This window comes from Oncorhynchus masou, chromosome 13 (assembly GCF_036934945.1).
Source record: "Oncorhynchus masou masou isolate Uvic2021 chromosome 13, UVic_Omas_1.1, whole genome shotgun sequence".
Classification (NCBI taxonomy): domain Eukaryota; kingdom Metazoa; phylum Chordata; class Actinopteri; order Salmoniformes; family Salmonidae; genus Oncorhynchus; species Oncorhynchus masou.
The window spans coordinates 28,176,686-28,197,649 of NC_088224.1; the positions used below are offsets into that span (position 1 = coordinate 28,176,686).

Here is a 20,964-nt window from a genome sequence, read left to right on the forward strand (position 1 = left end):
AATATATACAGCAACACCTCCCAAATTAAGGGGTGCCACCGACCTCCTGTGATCAGAACAGTGATCAATAACCTCAATTTTTATATATTTTTTAAACAAAATTTCAGGGAACAAAACAAAAAAGCGGAAAATAACAAACATTTTCAAGGAACAGAAATGGAACCTGGAACGAAAGTGATTCATACTTTTCCGGAACTTATTTGAGTGCCTGCATGCAAGCTGAAAATCTTTGCCACTTTGTGTGCTTGTTTAGGCTACCTGCCCCTCCCCCCATGCAAAGCATAGGCTACTGTAGCCTACTGACATACAAGCAGGATTCAGAAGATAGTAGAGAGGTTTTTAATTAGATAGAGAAGAATGGATTTATTAACTAATAAAAGGTAAGATGTGTTTTTAGTTCTGGTGCTGCTCTGCATATATAAGCTTGTTAGCTAGTTAGCTCATGCTTGTTAGCTAGCTAGCAGAAAGGACATTTGAATTTCCTCCATAGAAGCCGTTCCTCCTCGGTATAATTCTGTGGGCCTAATAAAGATAATGCATGCCATAACAAGATGCCCAGCGCTTAAAGCCAAGCCTCCTCCTCCTCCTCCACCCTCTCTTGATTTCTCACCACCAACAAAATTTCAGTTGCATCTTGTGCCATAGGCTACACTTGTCTGTCCATCACGCATGTAAACTACTACCTTTCCTGCTCGATCCACACTGATTGGTCAAGTCATTTAATGTGTATATGTAAAAAAAAATGGTTGATTTCACAGTTAAAGAGTGAACAGAAAGTAATTATATAAATTAGTACTTTTTGGGGGTTTGAACCGGTGTCAGTGGAACAGAATGACAAAATAGTGGTTGTGTTCAGAATATAACGATTAGAAAAAATGCTTGTTCCAACCCCTGAATCTATGTTTCTCAGAGTCATAGCTTGTTAACCAAATTGAGGTGATCTGTCTAGCAAGCTAACGTTAGCCAATTAGACGTGGTCCCATCAATCAATGTAACCCATCATGTGTCTGTCAGCAGCATTCGTGATTAAACAACTCTTAAAAACAATGTTGGAAAGAGGATCATGTTAGCTAACTTAGGTAGGCCCGTGTTGGTTGGAGAAAAAAAGTACATAACCTACCACTATGTTTATCCAAATGTAAGCCTACAGAGTTTCTAGCTACCAGTAGCTAGGTACCACAGCTAGCTATACTTTACATTGGCAAGTGCGCCCTTCTGCTGCTAGACAGATAGAGCTCATAAAGGATGGAAAATTGACCTAAAAACACTTGTCAGGTATAGTAAATTTGTATTTTAGATCATTTAAATGTCCAATTAATGGTGTCCAATATTGAGAGCAAGAGGTATAATCCAGCTGTGTTTCTGCGCTGTAATGCATTGGAGCGGGCTGTGCTTGCCGCCAGCTGGGAATGGAACGTTTGAAATGGAAAGAAATACACCAAAAGTATGTGGTCACCTGCTCGTCAAATATCTCATTCCAAAATCATGAGCATTAATATGTCGTTGGTCCCCCTTTGCTGCTATAACAGCCTCCACTCTTTTGGGAAGGCTTTCCACTAGATGTTGGAACATTGCTGCGGGGACTTTTAGCCACAATAGCATTAGTGAGGTCGAGCGCTGGTGTTAGGCAATTAGGCCTGGCTCGCAGTCGTTGTTCCATTTCATCCAAAAGGTGTTCGATGGAGTTGGGGTCAGGGTTCTGTGCAGGCCAGTCAAGTTCTTCAACACCGATCTAAACAAACCATTTCTGTATGTACCTCACTTTGTGCACAGGGCCACTGTCATGCTGAAACAGGAAATGGCTTTCCCCAAACTGTTGCCACAAAGTTGGAAGCATAGAATTGTCCAGAATGACATTGTATGCTGTAATGTTAAGATTTCCCTTCATTGGAACTAAGGAGCCTGAACCATGAAAACAATTTTTACATGTTTCGCGCTTCAGCACTCGGCGGTCCTGTTCTGTGAGCTTGTGTGGCCTACCACTTCACAGCTGAGCTGCCGTTGCTCCTAGACATTTCCACTTCAACTTACAGGGCAGTAGTTTGATGAACTGACTGGTTGGAAAGGTGGCATCCTATTACGGTGCCACGTTGAAAGTCACTGAGCTCATCAGTAAGGCCAATGTTTATCTATGGAGATTGCATGACTGTGTGCTTGATTTTATACACCTGTCAGCAACAGGTGTGGCTGAAATAGCTGAATTTACTAATTTGAAGGAGTGGCCACACATCATATAGTGTATGATGTTACTGAGGAGAGGAGCTCCAGACAGTGTTGCATGCTGGGTAACAATAATCGCCACTGGGTCGAATGATGATTCAGGTCCTGACTTCCTGTCTCAAGAATCAGAAGGACAGGGAGCAGACACCAAATGGAGTCTTCTACCACACAACCAGAGGAAGAGTGTCCCTGTGAGAGGGACAGGGGATGAGAGGGTGGGGTGAGGTTACGCCTGCATAGGGAGAGAGGAGGGCGAGGCGAGGCGCTGTGTGTTTTTGATGTTGAGAACTCTATTGAAGCGTGGCTTTTTAATGCTATGCAACTTTGAAGATGGAGTTGTTTGAAGTTATGCATAAGTTGGGTAGCATCCCAAAATGGCACTGTATTCCCCATAAAGTGCACTACTTTGGACCAAGACCCATAGGGTTCTGGACAAAAGTAGTGCACTATGTAGTAAATAGGTTGCCATTTGGGATTCAGCCCTGGACTCATTTCCAGCTTCTTCTTCTTCTTGATTAATTTTATTTTTTCCCCGCTGTTCTCTTTTAGAGGCTGTTTCCCTCAGAATTGAGTGTTGCATTTGAAGTGGAGGAATGTTTCGAGGGCGTATCTTCCAAAGCAAATCACCCTTTGTGGTAATAATAGTCTTCAGTAACTGGGCTCATGGCTTAATTGTGTCTCACAACAGATTTCTTTCCTTTCCTTTCTCTCTCTCTCTTTCTCTCTCTGTCCCTCTGTTTGCATGTCCCTCATTCTGACTTGTCTCTCTTTCTGTCTCTCCATACTCATAAATAATGTTTGAAGTTCTGGTCTCAGGCCTTTGTTAAAATGGTGATGAGTATCCCTTTCTCAAAGTGCTCTCTGGACAATAGTCCATCAACACCACAGTACTGAAGTATGTAAGATAAAATATTTCAGATAAAGCTTTATCGTTCTAACCAACAGTACCATTAGCCCATTGAAGTCTGAAGTTATAGCAGGCTGAGGAGGAGTATGGATGCCTCCAAAATGCCCCCACCCCATTCCCTATGTAGTACACTACTTTTCACTAGGGCTGTGGTCGGAAGTAGTGCACTACATAGGGAATAAGGTGTCATTTCAGACCCAGCTTGAGTTTGGATATCTCTGTGATGTTCTACTTTTAATGAGCTCCATTAAATCAAGTGGCAGTTCAGTTCAGTTTAGTTCTTAGTTCCTCAGTTCCTCCCAAGAAGAGAAAGTTGGTGGTTAGCTGGCGTTTAATAGTTTCACCACAAGCTTACATAAGACCTTTTAATACTTCACAGGGCAAAGCTTTCCAGGCAGCTGGCTAGTGCCGCTGGAGAAAGAGAAGGCTCCCTCCATCCCTCGCTCCTCTCCTCCACCGAGAGGCACGCTACAGCAATTAGCCCTTCCTCTGGAGTCTTAATTAGCAGACACGTTGACCTGCAGTGTGTGTGTGTGTGTGTGTGTGTGTGTGTGTGTGTGTGTGTGTGTGTGTGTGTGTGTGTGTGTGTGTGTGTGTGTGTGTGTGTGTGTGTGTGTGTGTGTGTGTGTGTGTGTGTGTGTGAGTGAGTGAGTGAGTGAGTGAAGAGTGCCGCTCGTCGATCGTTCAGCAGCCAAACAAAAAATAGATTTAACTTTAGAAGTAAAGTAGGGCCTTCTCCAATTAATTAACAATGGACTCCAAGCTAGCAGCGAGGTGGGGGCGAGATGAGACGAGGGGAAGTGAGGCAGAGATGATGGTGAGAGGGTGTTCAAACTCTCTGCCAACAACCACCTGAAGGGAGGGTGCCGCCACGCCTTCCCATGCATATCTTTACTTTATGTAGCAAACAGCTACCCCTTGGGGGCAAGGGTGGTTACAGTATGTTGAACACATGTCCACAGGCTGAACCCAAAACCAGAGACAATGAGAAGGAAATGCTCATCAGCCGTCGAGGCCCTCAGGGCAAATATGGAGATCTGTGATCTGTCTGTAGTGGATGCTCATTATTAAGTTATTTTAATTAGATAGCTAACTGTAACCTTAGATCACTAATTACAGTTTATCTTGAACATACATCTGTATGCAAACTATCTCTGTATTCCTCAGCCTCCATCCTCCTGTGACCATCTGTGTGTGGTGTTGACAAGAACAATTGCGAGACAAATGATGACAGCACTGGCAATAGGGAGTGAGATCTGTGTCGTCATAGTGACGATGAAAGCCTTAGTTCTGGCAATGATGTAAGAGAAGAAGTTATACATAGTGAAGTTTACAGTGATGGTGATAGTGATGTCTACGGTGATGATGATGATGATGATAGTGATGTCTACGGTGATGATGATAGTGATGTCTACGGTGATGATGATGATGATGATAGTGATGTCTGTGGTGATGATGATAGTGATGTCTACGGTGATGATGATGATGATAGTGATGTCTGCAGTGATGATGATAGTGATGTCTACGGTGATGATGATAGTGATGTCTAAGGTGATGATGATAGTGATGTCTAAGGTGATGATGATGATGATGATAGTGATGTCTACGGTGATGATGATGATGATAGTGATGATGATAGTGATGTCTACGGTGATGATGATGATGATGATAGTGATGTCTACGATGATGATGATGATGATGATGATAGTGATGTCTACGGTGATGATGATGATGATAATAGTGATGTCTACGGTGATGATGATAGTGATGTCTGCGGTGATGATGATGATAGTGATGTCTGCAGTGATGATGATAGTGATGTCTGCAGTGATGATGATAGTGATATCTACGGTGATGATGATGATGATGATGATGATGATAGTGATGTCTGCAGTGATGATGATAGTGATGTCTGCAGTGATGATGATAGTGATGTCTGCAGTGATGATGATAGTGATGTCTACGGTGATGATGATGATGATAGTGATGTCTATGGTGATGATGATGATGATAGTGATGTCTGCAGTGATGACGATAGTGATGTCTACAGTGATGATGATGATGATGATGATGGTGATGATGATGATGATAGTGATGTCTACGGTGATGATGATGATGACGATAGTGATGTCTACGGTGATGATGATAGTGATGTCTACGATGATGATGATGATGATGATGATAGTGATGTCTATGGTGATGATGATGATGATAGTGATGTCTACCTTGATGATGATGATGATGATGATAGTGATGTCTGCAGTGATGATGATAGTGATGTCTGCAGTGATGATGATAGTGATGTCTGCAGGGATGATGATGATAGTGATGTCTACTGTGATGATGATGATGATAGTGATGTCTGCAGTGATGATGATAGTGATGTCTACGGTGATGATGATATTGATGTCTGCAGTGATGATGATAGTGATGTCTGCAGTGATGATGATAGTGATGTCTGCAGTGATGATGATAGTGATGTCTACGGTGATGATGATAGTGATGTCTGCAGTGATGATGATAGTGATGTCTACGGTGATGATGATAGTGATGTGTGCGGTGATGATGATAGTGATGTCTGCGGTGTTGATGATGATAGTGATGTCTGCGGTGATGAAGAATAGTGATGTCTGTAGTGATGATGATAGTGATGTGTGCGGTGATGATGATGATAGTGATGTCTGCGGTGATGATGATGATAGTGATGTCTGCGGTGATGATGATGATAATGATGTCTGCAGTGATGATGATAGTGATGTGTGCTGTGATGATGATGATAGTGATGTCTGCGGTGTTGATGATGATAGTGATGTCTGCGGTGATGATGATAGTGATGTCTGCAGTGATGATGATAGTGATGTCTGCGGTGATGACGATGATAGTGATGTCTGCAGTGATGATGATAGTGATGTCTACGGTGATGATGATAGTGATGTCTGCAGTGATGATGATAGTGATGTCTACGGTGATGATGATAGTGATGTCTGCAGTGATGATGATAGTGATGTCTGCGGTGATGATGATGATAGTGATGTCTGCGGTGATGATGATAGTGATGTCTGCTGTGATGATGATGATAGTGATGTCTGCGGTGATGATGATAGTGATGTCTACGTTGATGACGGCAGTACCATGCACAGACCTTTTGGGGGTCATGTGCTCAACAATTTAAAAAAGGGTACCCAATTTTTTGGAATCTCTACCGCAATCACAGACTCATTGAGCAATTATAATTTTGATTATTTAGTGTTGAGGAGAAGGGAAGTTAGTATTGAGGAGAAGGAAAGTTAAAGGTCATTTCAGGGATAAAGCTGCTGCTCTACACTACCCATTAATAAACCAGTAATGAGTCAAGTGAATAGAATATTGTCAGAAATACTGTAGCCTGCTGTTACTATACCCTTTGTTACATTACTGTAGCCTACCATTCCCTAAGTAAGCCAGCAAATTTAATGACGACTTGTAGGCAGTGAGTTCAGTACAACAACGACAAAAACATTTATACAAAAACTATTGGGGGAGGGGGGATTATACCACCATCCAAAAAGACAAAGGGGAAGGCTAGAGGACAGACAGACAGGCGGAGGACTGTAGACAGACAAACAGTGGGAGGACTGTAGACAGGCTAGAGGACAGACAGACACAGAAAGACAGAGCAATGTAGACAGACAGACAGGGGGAGGACTGTAGACAGGCTAGAGGACAGACAGACAGGCAGAGGACTGTAGACAGGCTAGAGGACAGACAGACACAGAAAGACAGAGGAATGTAGACAGACAGACAGGGGGAGGACTGTAGACAGGCTAGAGGACAGACAGACAGACAGGCAGAGGACTGTAGACAGGCTAGAGGACAGACAGACACAGAAAGACAGAGGAATGTAGACAGACAGACAGGGGAGGACTGTAGACAGGCTAGAGGACAGACAGACAGACAGACAGACAGGCGGAGGACTGTAGACAGGCTAGAGGACAGACAGACACAGAAAGACAGAGGAATGAAGACAGACAGACAGGGGGAGGACTGTAGACAGGCTAGAGAACAGACAGAGAGCCAGGCAGAGGACTGTAGACAGGCTAGAGGACAGACAGACAGACAGACAGGCGGAGGACTGTAGACAGACAGACAGAGTGAGGACTGTAGACAGGCTAGAGGACAGATAGACAGACAGGCGGAGGACTGTAGACAGACAGACATAGGGTGGACTGTAGACAGGCTAGAGGACAGACAGACAGACACAGAAAGCCAGAGGAATGAAGACAGACAGACAGGGGGAGGACTGTAGACAGGCTAGAGGACAGACAGACAGACAGACAGACAGACAGACAGACAGACAGACAGACAGACAGACAGACAGACAGACAGACACAGAAAGCCAGAGGAATGAAGACAGACAGACAGGTGGAGGACTGTAGACAGGCTAGAGGACAGGAGCAGAGCTGCAGCTTCTCGTTAGTGATAATGAGATAAAGAGTAGCTTTGCTCTTTGCCTGGGAATGTGTGTGTTGCATGAGTGTGTGTGTGTTGTGTGTGTGTGGTTCCTTTGAAGGGTGGAATGCTGTCTTACCATGACCACACTAACCTCCCAAACACACAACAAACCCCCAGGCTACAGAATAGTGTCATCTACACCTACAGCCAAAAGAAGTACATATTTCAACCACTGATTCTGTATTCATATAATCTCCTTGATTTCAGTGTACATACAATCAGCACTGTCGGCAGAGTAGCCTAGTGGTTAGAGCTAGTAACCGGAAGGTTGCAAGTTCAAATCCCCGAGCTGACAAGGTACAAATCTGTCGTTGGTGTGTAGCTGGGCATGGTGCCAGCTTCTAAATGACAGCACCCGCTCTCGTTGGTGCATCTCTGTCTCAAAGACTAATGACAATAATCAATTACCCACCAGAGCTGGTGATACACCAGGCCTGCTATGAGAGAGAGAGTGAGTGTGTGTGTGTGTATACATGCATGTGTGCATGCATGTGTGTGTTGCCAGGGCTGGTAAGAGGGTGTGGAGAGATAGTGAGTGGATGAACCCTTTGGGTGCCAGGGATGTACCCATCTCATGAGATTTCCCATCCTCCACTTTTCTGGTTCTCCCTGATTGTCCCAAACCCCCTGTCTTTGGTTTCCCTGAGTTATTCCACACATTTGATACATTTAAGCACTGGCACACCTGATTCAACTAATAATCAATTATCTCGGTAATCGTCAAGCCCTTGATTTTCTGAATCAGGTGACCTAATACTGGAAAATGACAAATATATAGAACAGACTCTAAAGAGCAGGTTGAGAAAATTCTACTTCCTCCATTTGGCCAGACAGTGAAGTGTCCATCCTCTTCCCGCTCCTCTCCGTCATCAAGCCCTGCGGAACACCGCGAGGAGAGGAGGACCATTCCAGACGTTCCCAGGAAACCACAGCTCAGCCTCACCCCATCATCAGCCAGGCGACCAGGGATACCACAGCCAAGTCCTAGGGAGGGAAGGAAGGCGGGGAACCCCGTGGGCCCATGGAGGGGAGGGGTGGGAACCCTGGAGAGGTGGTGAGCAGTGAAGGGTGGGAACCATGTGGGCCACTGGAGGAGAGGGGGGGGAACCCTGTGGGCCCCTGGAGGAGAGGGGGAACCCTGTGGGCCCCTGGAGGAGAGGGGTGGGAACCATGTGGGCCACTGGAGGAGAGGGGTGGGAACCCTGTGGGCCCCTGGAGGAGAGGGGTGGGAACCATGTGGGCCACTGGAGGAGAGGGGTGGGAACCATGTGGGCTACTGGAGGAGAGGGGTGGAACCCTGTGGGCCACTGGAGGAGAGGGGTGGAACCCTGTGGGCCCCTGGAGGAGAGGGGTGGGAACCCTGGAGAGGTGGTGAGCAGTGAAGGGTGGGAACCATGTGGGCCACTGGAGGAGAGGGGGGGAACCCTGTGGGCCCCTGAAGGAGAGTGGGGGAACCATGTGGGCCCCTGGAGGAGAGGGGTGGGAACCATGTGGGCCACTGGAGGAGAGGGGTGGAACCCTGTGGGCCCCTGGAGGAGAGAAGTGGGAACCATGTGGGCCACTGGAGGAGAGGGGTGGAACCCTGTGGGCCCCTGGAGGAGAGGGGTGGGAACCATGTGGGCCCCTGGAGGAGATGGGGGGAACCATGTGGGCCACTGGAGGAGAGGGGGGAACCCTGTGGGCCACTGGAGGAGAGGGGTGGGACCATGTGGGCCCCTGGAGGAGAGGGGTGGAACCCTGTGGGCCCCTGGAGGAGAGGGGTGGGAACCATGTGGGCCACTGGAGGAGAGGGGTGGAACCCTGTGGGCCCCTGGAGGAGAGGGGTGGGAACCATGTGGGCCACTGGAGGAGAGGGGTGGGAACCATGTGGGCCACTGGAGGAGAGAGGGGGAACCCTGTGGACCCCTGGAGGAGAGGGGTGGAACCCTGTGGGCCACTGGTGGAGAGGGTTGGAACCCTGTGGGCCCTGGAGGAGAGGGGTGGGAACCATGTGGGCCCCTGGAGGAGAGGGGTGGGAACCATGTGGGCCACTGGAGGAGAGGGGTGGAAACCCTGTGGGCCCCTGGAGGAGAAGGGTGGGAACCATGTGGGCCACTGGAGGAGATGGGGGGAACCATGTGGGCCCATGGAGGAGAGGGGGGGAACCCTGTGGGCCCCTGGAGGAGAGGGGTGGGAACCATGTGGGCCACTGGAGGAGAGGGTGGAACCCTGTGGGCCCCTGGAGGAGAGGGGTGGGAACCATGTGGGCCACTGGAGGAGAGGGGTGGGAACCATGTGGGCCACTGGAGGAGAGGGGGGGAACCCTGTGGACCCCTGGAGGAGAGGGTGGAACCCTGTGGGCCACTGGTGGAGAGGGTTGGAACCCTGTGGGCCCCTGGAGGAGAGGGGTGGGAACCATGTGGGCCACTGGAGGAGAGGGGTGGAAACCCTGTGGGCCCCTGGAGGAGAAGGGTGGGAACCATGTGGGCCACTGGAGGAGATGGGGGGAACCATGTGGGCCCATGGAGGAGAGGGGGAACCCTGTGGGCCCCTGGAGGAGAGGGGTGGGAACCATGTGGGCCACTGGAGGAGATGGGGGGAACCATGTGTGCCACTGGAGGAGAGGGGGAACCATGTGGGCCCATGGAGGAGAGGGGGGGAACCATGTGGGCCACTGGAGGAGATGGGGGGAACCATGTGGGCCCATGGAGGAGAGGGGGGGAACCCTGTGGGCCCCTGGAGGAGAGGGGTGGGAACCATGTGGGCCAAGAAGGGTGGGAGAAGGGTGGGAACCATGTGGGCCACTGGAGGAGATGGGGGGAACCATGTGGGCCCATGGAGGAGAGGGGTGGGAACCATGTGGGCCCCTGGAGGAGATGGGGGGAACCATGTGGGCCACTGGAGGAGAGGGGGGAACCCTGTGGGCCACTGGAGGAGAGGGGTGGGACCATGTGGGCCCCTGGAGGAGAGGGGTGGAACCCTGTGGGCCCCTGGAGGAGAGGGGTGGGAACCATGTGGGCCACTGGAGGAGAGGGGTGGAACCCTTTGGGCCCCTGGAGGAGAGGGGTGGGAACCATGTGGGCCACTGGAGGAGAGGGGTGGGAACCATGTGGGCCACTGGAGGAGAGGGGGGAACCCTGTGGACCCCTGGAGGAGAGGGGTGGAACCCTGTGGGCCACTGGTGGAGAGGGTTGGAACCCTGTGGGCCCCTGGAGGAGAGGGGTGGGAACCATGTGGGCCCCTGGAGGAGAGGGGTGGGAACCATGTGGGCCACTGGAGGAGAGGGGTGGAAACCCTGTGGGCCCCTGGAGGAGAAGGGTGGGAACCATGTGGGCCACTGGAGGAGATGGGGGGAACCATGTGGGCCCATGGAGGAGAGGGGGGGAACCCTGTGGGCCCCTGGAGGAGAGGGGTGGGAACCATGTGGGCCACTGGAGGAGATGGGGGGAACCATGTGGGCCACTGGAGGAGAGGGGGAACCCTGTGGGCCACTGGAGTAGAGGGGTGGAAACCCTGTGGGCCCCTGGAGGAGAGGGGTGGGAACCCTGTGGGCCCCTGGAGGAGAGGGGTGGAAACCCTGTGGGCCCCTGGAGGAGAGGGGTGGGAACCATGTGGGCCACTGGAGGAGAGGGGTGGAAACCCTGTGGGCCCCTGGAGGAGAGGGGTGGAAACCCTGTGGGCCCCTGGAGGAGAGGGGTGGGAACCATGTGGGCCACTGGAGGAGAGGGGTGGAAACCCTGTGGGCCCCTGGAGGAGAGGGGTGGGAACCCTGTGGGCCCCTGGAGGAGAGGGGTGGGAACCCTGTGGGCCCCTGGAGGAGAGGGGTGGGAACCCTGTGGGCCCCTGGAGGAGAGGGGTGGAAACCCTGTGGGCCCCTGGAGGAGAGGGGTGGGAACCCTGTGGGCCCCTGGAGGAGAGGGACGGGAACCCTGTGGGCCCCTGGAGGAGAGGGGTGGAAACCCTGTGGGCCCCTGGAGGAGGGGGTGGGAACCCTGTGGCTTGATGCTGTGAATATTGGAACTGACTGGTTGGTTCTCTGATGGTTCAGACATTCCAATGTCCATACTGGCATATCACTTAGTAATAAACCATGTACTGGCCATGCATTGTAAATAGTATACTAGTAAGGATTTGTATACGTACATTACTGTACGTACATTACTGTGAGTAACAGTCTGCACTGGTCTGTGATGTGTGGATATGAGAATATCGTCAGAGAGCGAAGGACCCTGGGCCCTGATGGGTCATAGAAAGGACAATGAAGTGCTACTCCATTCTATTATATTTTACTCTGCACCATATCGTGAGAGAAGAGGAAGATGTGTATAAGTAATTATATAGACTTAGCCTTCCTTCAGTAACCGCCTGTAACCACAATGGTCTGACGTTCAGATTCTGTACAGTGTTGACTATACATGTTGGTAGGGGGGTGTTCAAGACCTAAACACCATGAAAACTGTATAAAAACCGGGTTTCACTGGGTTTCTATGGCTCCACTAGCACTTCAAACAGTCTGCAAAGAGAGAGAGAGAGAGAGAGAGAGAGAGAGAGAGAGAGAGAGAGAGAGAGAGAGGGAGAGAGAGAGAAGCATCTCATTCAGTTTTCAGCTTTCTTTACATTTCTGATGAGGATAGCTACAGGCTATACCTGGGGTTCCCAACCAGGGGTACTTGGCCTATCCACTGGGGATACTTGGCCTATCACTGGGGGTACTTGGCCTATCACTGGGGATACTTGGCCTATCACTGGGGATACTTGGCCTATCCACTGGGGATACTTAGCCTATCCACTGGGGGTACTTGGCCTATCCACTGGGGGTACTTGGCCTATCCACTGGGGATACTTGGCCTATCCACTGGGGATACTTGGCCTATCCACTGGGGGTACTTGGCCTATCCACTGGGGGTACTTAGCCTATCCACTGGGGGTACTTGGCCTATCCACTGGGGGTACTTAGCCTATCCACTGGGGGTACTTGGCCTATCCACTGGGGGTACTTGGCCTATCCACTGGGGATACTTAGCCTATCCACTGGGGGTACTTGGCCTATCCACTGGGGATACTTGGCCTATCCACTGGGGGTACTTGGCCTATCCACTGGGGATACTTGGCCTATCCACTGGGGGTACTTGGCCTATCCACTGGGGATACTTGGCTTATCCACTGGGGGTACTTGGCCTATCCACTGGGGATACTTGGCCTATCCACTGGGGGTACTTGGCCTATCCACTGGGGGTACTTGGCCTATCCACTGGGGATACTTGGCTTATCCACTGGGGGTACTTGGCCTATCCACTGGGGATACTTGGCCTATCCACTGGGGATACTTGGCCTATCCACTGGGGGTACTTGGCCTATCCACTGGGGATACTTGGCCTATCCACTGGGGGTACTTGGCCTATCCACTGGGGATACTTGGCCTATCCACTGGGGATACTTGGCCTATCCACTGGGGATACTTAGCCTATCCACTGGGGGTACTTGGCCTATCACTGGGGATACTTGGCCTATCACTGGGGATACTTGGCCTATCCACTGGGGATACTTAGCCTATCCACTGGGGGTACTTGGCCTATCCACTGGGGGTACTTGGCCTATCCACTGGGGATACTTGGCCTATCCACTGGGGGTACTTGGCCTATCCACTGGGGATACTTAGCCTATCCACTGGGGGTACTTGGCCTATCCACTGGGGATACTTGGCCTATCCACTGGGGTACTTGGCCTATCCACTGGGGATACTTGGCCTATCCACTGGGGGTACTTGGCCTATCCACTGGGGATACTTGGCTTATCCACTGGGGGTACTTGGCCTATCCACTGGGGATACTTGGCCTATCCACTGGGGGTACTTGGCCTATCCACTGGGGGTACTTGGCCTATCCACTGGGGATACTTGGCTTATCCACTGGGGGTACTTGGCCTATCCACTGGGGATACTTGGCCTATCCACTGGGGATACTTGGCCTATCCACTGGGGGTACTTGGCCTATCCACTGGGGATACTTGGCCTATCCACTGGGGGTACTTGGCCTATCCACTGGGGATACTTGGCCTATCCACTGGGGGTACTTGGCCTATCCACTGGGGATACTTGGCCTATCCACTGGGGATACTTGGCCTATCCACTGGGGGTACTTGGCCTATCCACTGGGGGTACTTGGCCTATCCACTGGGGATACTTGGCCTATCCACTGGGGGTACTTGGCCTATCCACTGGGGATACTTGGCCTATCCACTGGGGATACTTGGCCTATCCACTGGGGGTACTTGGCCTATCCACTAGGGGTACTTGGCCTATCCACTGGGGGTACTTGGCCTATCCACTGGGGGTACTTGGCCTATCCACTGGGGGTACTTGGCCTATCCACTGGGGGTACTTGGCCTATCCACTGGGGATACTTGGCCTATCCACTGGGGATACTTGGCCTATCCACAAGGGGTTTTTGAGAAGACTCATGAGACCATAGACTTACTGGTAAAATGCACATGAGGAGGTATGTCAGTGGTTGTCCGGGCAGTCGGTGGTACAGTAACCAAAAAAGGTTAGGAACCACTGGACTACACCACAGAATGAAGAGTGCATTGGTCACACAGAGGAATTCAGTAGGTCCAGCTCAGGGTTTATCACCCACTCTCTCTTTCTCTCTTAGCCTTGTCCTGAGGTGGCCTGTTAGGCTAGAAGCCACAGTGAGGCCCCCTGGTCTCCTGGTATGGTCCAGTTATGTTGAGGTGGATGACGAGGGCTGAGTCACTAGACCTAAGGGTATTGTGCTCAGGTTTGGGACCAGTCTGTTTGGACTCATCTGACGACTTGATGTTGAGGACATGTATTTTAAGGTTTGGGTTCTGACCGAAATGCTCCAGAGATTCCAATGGTGTGAGAAGCCATTGTGGTGCAAACAAGAGGACTGTGCTCACACAGATGGACACACATACAGAGCATACTCACAGACACACGTACAGAGCATACTCACGGACACACATACAGAGCATACTCACGGACACACATACAGAGCATACTCACAGACACACGTACAGAGCATACTCACGGACACACATACAGAGCATACTCACGGACTCACATACAGAGCATACTCACGGACACACATACAGAGCGTACTCACGGACACACATACAGAGCGTACTCACGGACACACATACAGAGCATACTCACGGACACACATACAGAGCATACTCACAGACACACGTACAGAGCATACTCACGGACACACATACAGAGCATACTCACAGACACACGTACAGAGCATACTCACGGACACACATACAGAGCATACTCACGGACACACGTACAGAGCATACTCACGGACACACATACAGAGCGTACTCACGGACACACATACAGAGCGTACTCACGGACACACATACAGAGCATACTCACGGACACACATACAGAGCGTACTCACGGACACACATACAGAGCGTACTCACGGACACACATACAGAGCGTACTCATGGACACACATACAGAGCGTACTCACGGACACACATACAGAGCGTACTCATGGACACACATACAGAGCATACTCACGGACACACATACAGAGCATACTCACGGACACACATACAGAGCATACTCACGGACACACATACAGAGCATACTCATGGACACACATACAGAGCATACTCATGGACACACATACAGAGCATACTCACGGACACACACACAGAGCATACTCACGGACACACACACAGAGCATACTCACGGACACATGTGCACACACACACAGGCACACAGACACTCCTATCGCTGTCCCAGCCCTAATGACAGGCTCAGTGTACCACAGATGATGGCAGGAGACAGACAGACGGGCAGACGGGCAGACGGGCAGACGGACAGACAGACAGCTCACTACAGCTCTGGAGGATAGAGGGACGATTGTATCTATTTTTTCTTTATATTAAGAAGTCCAAGGAGATGTCTGTACGCACTCATTCCATAACTTTGTTTGTGCATGCATATGTGTATGTGTGTTTACTACGTGTGCGTGACTCAGAGAGCAGCGCTGATGGACCCCACCCATGAGACATGGCAGGCAGCGGCATCTCATCTTCAAGATAGGGAAGTATTTGTGTATATGGAAGCTACAGCTGCTTACTGCCTCTTCCTCACCCAAATAAATAAGAATTTTTGATTACAGTAACCAGATGATTAATAATGCAGGACAGTAGAGGATGATGATGAGCTGATGAAAGACGGACACTTTCAGAGCAGAGAAGAGAGGGGGATAATATGTTGGCGGGATGTTCTCTCTCTCTTTCCTCTCTCCCCCTCTCTCCTCCCTTCATCCCTCCTCCCGCTGTCCCCATGCAATGAAAAAAGATGGGACGAGAAGGATGAGGAGATGGGGGGGATTTTTAGGACGGGAGGGGTGAAGGAGACAGGGGAGGATGGGACAGGTCTAGGAGAGGATGGGACAGGAGAGGATGGGAGAGGTCTGGGAGAGGGAGGGGAGACAGGAGAGGATAGAGAGGTCTGGGAGAGGGGGTGGAGACAGGAGAGGATTGGAGTGGTCTGGGAGAGGGGGAGGAGACAGGAGAGGATGGGGAGGTCTGGGAAAGGGGGTAGAGACAGGAGAGGATGGGAGAGGTCTGGGAGAGGGGGTAGAGACAGGAGAGGATGCAAGAGGTCTGGGAGAGGGGGTGGAGACAGGAGAGGATGGGAGAGGTCTGGGAGAGGGGGTGGAGACAGGAGAGGATGGGAGTGGTCTGGGAGAGGGGGAGGAGACAGGAGAGGATGGGAGAGGTCTGGGAGAGGGGGTAGAGACAGGAGAGGATGCGAGAGGTCTGGGAGAGGGGGTGGAGACAGGAGAGGATGGGAGAGGTCTGGGAGAGGGGGTGGAGACAGGAGAGGATGGGAGAGGTCTGGGAGAGGGGGTAGAGACAGGAGAGGATGCGAGAGGTCTGGGAGAGGGGGTGGAGACAGGAGAGGATGGGAGTGGTCTGGGAGAGGGGGAGGAGACAGGAGAGGATAGGGAGGTGGTGTGCGTGTGCGCGTGTGTGTGTGTGTGTGTGCGTGTGTGTGTGTGATAATACTCGTTAACGGCCCAGTGCTGTGCCACAGCTGTGCCAGTCCCAGTGGAGCATCTGCACTGCCATACTGTGCTATACGTACACACCTCCTCCACTATTTACCCCTGCCGCTGTGTTAGAGAGAAAGAGAGAATGCTAGGTTGGGTCAGCGAGGGTGCTGGGAGGTGTAGCATCCTCACAGGAAACAAGAGCACCGTCTGCTAATGTGTTTCCCTGTAACACAATATACATCCCTACCACCACTGCCACACACTCTGAAACACACACATACACACACTTGCAAACACCTGCATACAGACCAGAAGAGACACACAGGCACGATGAGGAGATGTGGAGATGAGGAGAGGAGGAGGTGTGGAGGTGTGGAGATGAGGAGGTGTGGATGTGAGGAGATGAGGAGGTGTGGAGGTGTGGAGATGAGGAGGTGTGGATGTGAGGAGATGAGGAGGTGTGGATGTGAGGAGATGAGGAGGTGTGGAGGTGAGGAGATGAGGAGGTGTGGATGTGAGGAGATGAGGAGGTGTGGAGGTGAGGAGATGAGGAGGTGTGGATGTGAGGAGATGAGGTGTGGAGGTGAGGAGATGAGGAGATGTGGAGAGGAGGAGGTGTGGAGGTGTGGAGATGAGGAGGTGTTGATGTGAGGAGATGAGGAGGTGTGGAGGTGAGGAGATGAGGAGATGAGGAGATGTGGAGATGTGGAGTCTGTTATGTCTGGAGTATTTCTCCTGTCTTATCAGGTGGCCTGTGTGAATTGAAGTATGCTCCCTCTAATTCTCTCTATCCTCTCCCAGAGGACCTGAGACCAGGTACCATGCCTCAGAACAACCTGGCCTGATGACTCTTTGCTGTCCCCAGTCCACCTGGTCGTGCTGCTGCTTCAGTTTCAACTGTTCTGCCTGCGGCTATGGAACACTGTCCTGGACGTGCTACCTTGTCCCGGAACTGCTGTTTTCGACTCTCTCTCTCTACCGCACTTGCTGTCTCTAACTCTCACGCCCTGACCGTAGAGATCTCTATGTTTGGTTGGTCAGGGTGTGACTCGGGTGGGGAACTCTATGTTCTGTGTTTCTATGTTTTGACCGGGTAGGGTTCTCAATCAGGGACAGCTGTCTATCGTTGTCTCTGATTGGGAATCATACTTAGGCAGCCTTTTTGCCACCTTAGTTTTGTGGGATGTTGTTTTTGTACAGCTCTGTGTAGCCTACCGAATGTTATGTTCGTTTTACTTTTGTTGTTTTTAGGTGTTCATTTTTAATTAAGACAAAATGTACGCCTCCCACGCTGCACCTTGGCCCGATCATTTCGACGAGCGTAACACCAACTCGGTGTTCGGCAATGAAAAGCCAACTGACATTTATTCCTGAGGTGCTGACCTGTTGCACCCTCTACAACCAATGTGATTATTAATATAATTTTACACAGCTGTTCATCTATGAACGGTTGAACATCTTGGCCATGTACTGTTATAATCTCCACCCAGCTGGGTTTCTGTATTGCACTTTGTGACATCGGCTGATGTAGAAAGCTTTATAAATACATTTGACTGATTGATGAGGAGATTCACAACATTGAAAAGGACATTTGGAAATACAGCAATACACATGACACACACTCTACCACACACATGACTACACACTCTACCACACACATGATCACACACATGACCACACACATGACCACACTCTACCACACACTCTACCACACACATGATCACACACTCTACCACACACATGACCACACTCTACCACACACTCTACCACACACTCTACCACACACATGACCACACACTCTACCACACACATGATCACACACTCTACCACACACATGACCACACTCTACCACACACTCTACCACACACATGATCACACACTCTACCACACACTCTACCTCAAACATGACCACACACTCTACCACAAACATGACCACACACTCTACCACACACATGATCACACACTCTACCACACACATGATCACACACTCTACCACACACATGATCACACACTCTACCACACACATGATCACACACTCTACCACACACATGATCACACACTCTACCACACACATGATCACACACTCTACCACACACATGATCACACACTCTACCACACACATGACCACACACTCTACCACACACATGACCACACTCTACCACACACTCTAACACACACATGACCACTCACTCTACCACACACATGACCACACACTCTACCACACACATGATCACACACTCTACCACACACTCTACCACACACATGATCACACACTCTACCACACACATGATCACACACTCTACCACACACATGGCCACACTCTACCACACACATGACCACACACTCTACCACACACATGACCACACACTCTACCACACACTCTACCACACACTCTACCACACACATGACCACACACTCTACCACACACATGACCACACACTCTACCACACACTCTACCACACACATGAACACACACTCTACCACACACATGATCACACACTCTACCACACACATGACCACACACTCTACCACACACTCTACCACACACATGACCACACACTCTACCACACACATGATCACACACTCTACCACACACATGACCACACACTCTACCACACACATGACCACACACTCTACCACACACATGACCACACACTCTACCACACACTCTACCACACACATGACCACACACTCTACCACACACATGACCACACACTCTACCACACACATGACCACACACTCTACCACACACATGACCACACTCTACCACACACTCTACCACACACATGACCACACACTCTACCACACACTCTACCACACACTCTACCACACACATGACCACACACTCTACCACACACTCTACCACACACATGACCACACACTCTACCACACACATGACCACACACTCTACCACACACATGACCACACTCTACCACACACTCTACCACACACATGACCACACACTCTACCACACACTCTACCACACACTCTACCACACACATGACCAGACACTCTACCACACACTCTACCACACACTCTACCACACACTCTACCACACACTCTACCACACACTCTACCACACACACTACCACACACTCTACCACACACATGATCACACACTCTACCACAAATTGCACACAAAACAATAACATATAAGTATAATCTCTTACGCCAATATTTTGGGATATGTAGACACATGCAGACACACAAAAATACAAAAACACACACGCACACAAGCACATCTACTCATGCACTCAAGACAATTTGTCTCCTCCCCAAATCCCGTCTCCCGTACAAAGAGCCATTGTAGTTAGCTGTGTTATGATCTCACTATGCCTTCCCCAGGAATGTGTGAAAACTGGGCTGTAGCAGTATGTGTGTGAGACGGGATTTGGGGAAGAGCCAAATTGTCTTGAGCGCATGAGTGTTTGTGTGCGTGTGTGTTTTTGTCTGTGTGTGTGTTTGCTTGCCTGCATGCGTGTGTCTGTGTGTGTGTTAATGCCCTCTTTAGCACAGCCTTAAAGGGCCAGCTGTTCCAAACATGACTGGCATACAGACTCTCTGATGCCAAACTGACAGACACCCTGATACTTCAGTATGTCAGTGTGGGGCCAGCGTCGCACGTTGGTGGGTGGGCATGCGGGCACAAGAGGGCATACTGACTGCCACCCAAAGTCTACAATGGCAGCAGAGGCAGGAGAGGTGGAGGAGAGTTAACCCAGAGGTTAACTATGTACCAGCAGGTTGGGAGCTTTTATTAGTGGAAGAGCAAATCAGTGAACAAGCCCTCAGCTCAGATAAAGTGAGTGAAATAAAGTGGAAACACTGCGGAACATGCCAAGATGCATTATTTTTTCATCGGCTAGTTGAAATAATAGAGCAATACCCCATTCTGTCAGGTGTGGGTTTGATTCTGTGGAGTCTGGAGTGGTGGTTCTGGAGTGGTGGTTCTGGAGTGGTGGTTCTGGAGTGGTGGTTCTGGAGTGGTTCAGGAATGGTTCAGGAGGGGTTCTGGAGTGGTGGTTCTGTAGTGGTGGTGCTGGAGTGGTGGTCCTGGAATGGTGGTTCTGGAGTGGTTCTATTGGAGTGGGATATGTAGGTTCTGTTGGAGTGGTTCTTCTGGAGTGGTGGTTCAGGAGTGGTTCTGTTGGAGTGGTTCTCCTGGAGTGGTGGTCCTCGAGTGGTTCTTCTGGAGTGGTGGTTCAGGAGTGGTTCTGTTGGAGTGGTTCTTCTGCAGTGGTGGTCCTGGAGTGGTTCTTCTGGAGTGGTGGTTCAGGAGTGGTTCTGTTGGAGTGGTTCTCCTGGAGTGGTTCTTCTGGAGTG

The 20,964-nt window shown here is 50.4% G+C and overlaps 1 protein-coding gene across 1 annotated transcript; it reads left to right on the forward strand.

Moving 5' to 3' along the window:
* The first annotated feature begins 9,263 nt into the window (after positions 1-9,263).
* Positions 9,264-11,600, forward strand: LOC135553297 (uncharacterized). The gene has a single exon (XM_064985463.1). The coding sequence runs from the start codon at positions 9,264-9,266 to the stop codon at positions 11,598-11,600; it is 2,337 nt and encodes a 778-aa protein (XP_064841535.1).
* Positions 11,601-20,964: the final 9,364 nt, after the last annotated feature.

Bases quoted from the DNA above. Each gene is read 5' to 3' on its own strand.
- LOC135553297 (XM_064985463.1), top strand. From the start codon at position 9,264: ATGTGGGCCACTGGAGGAGAGGGGGGAACCCTGTGGGCCACTGGAGGA.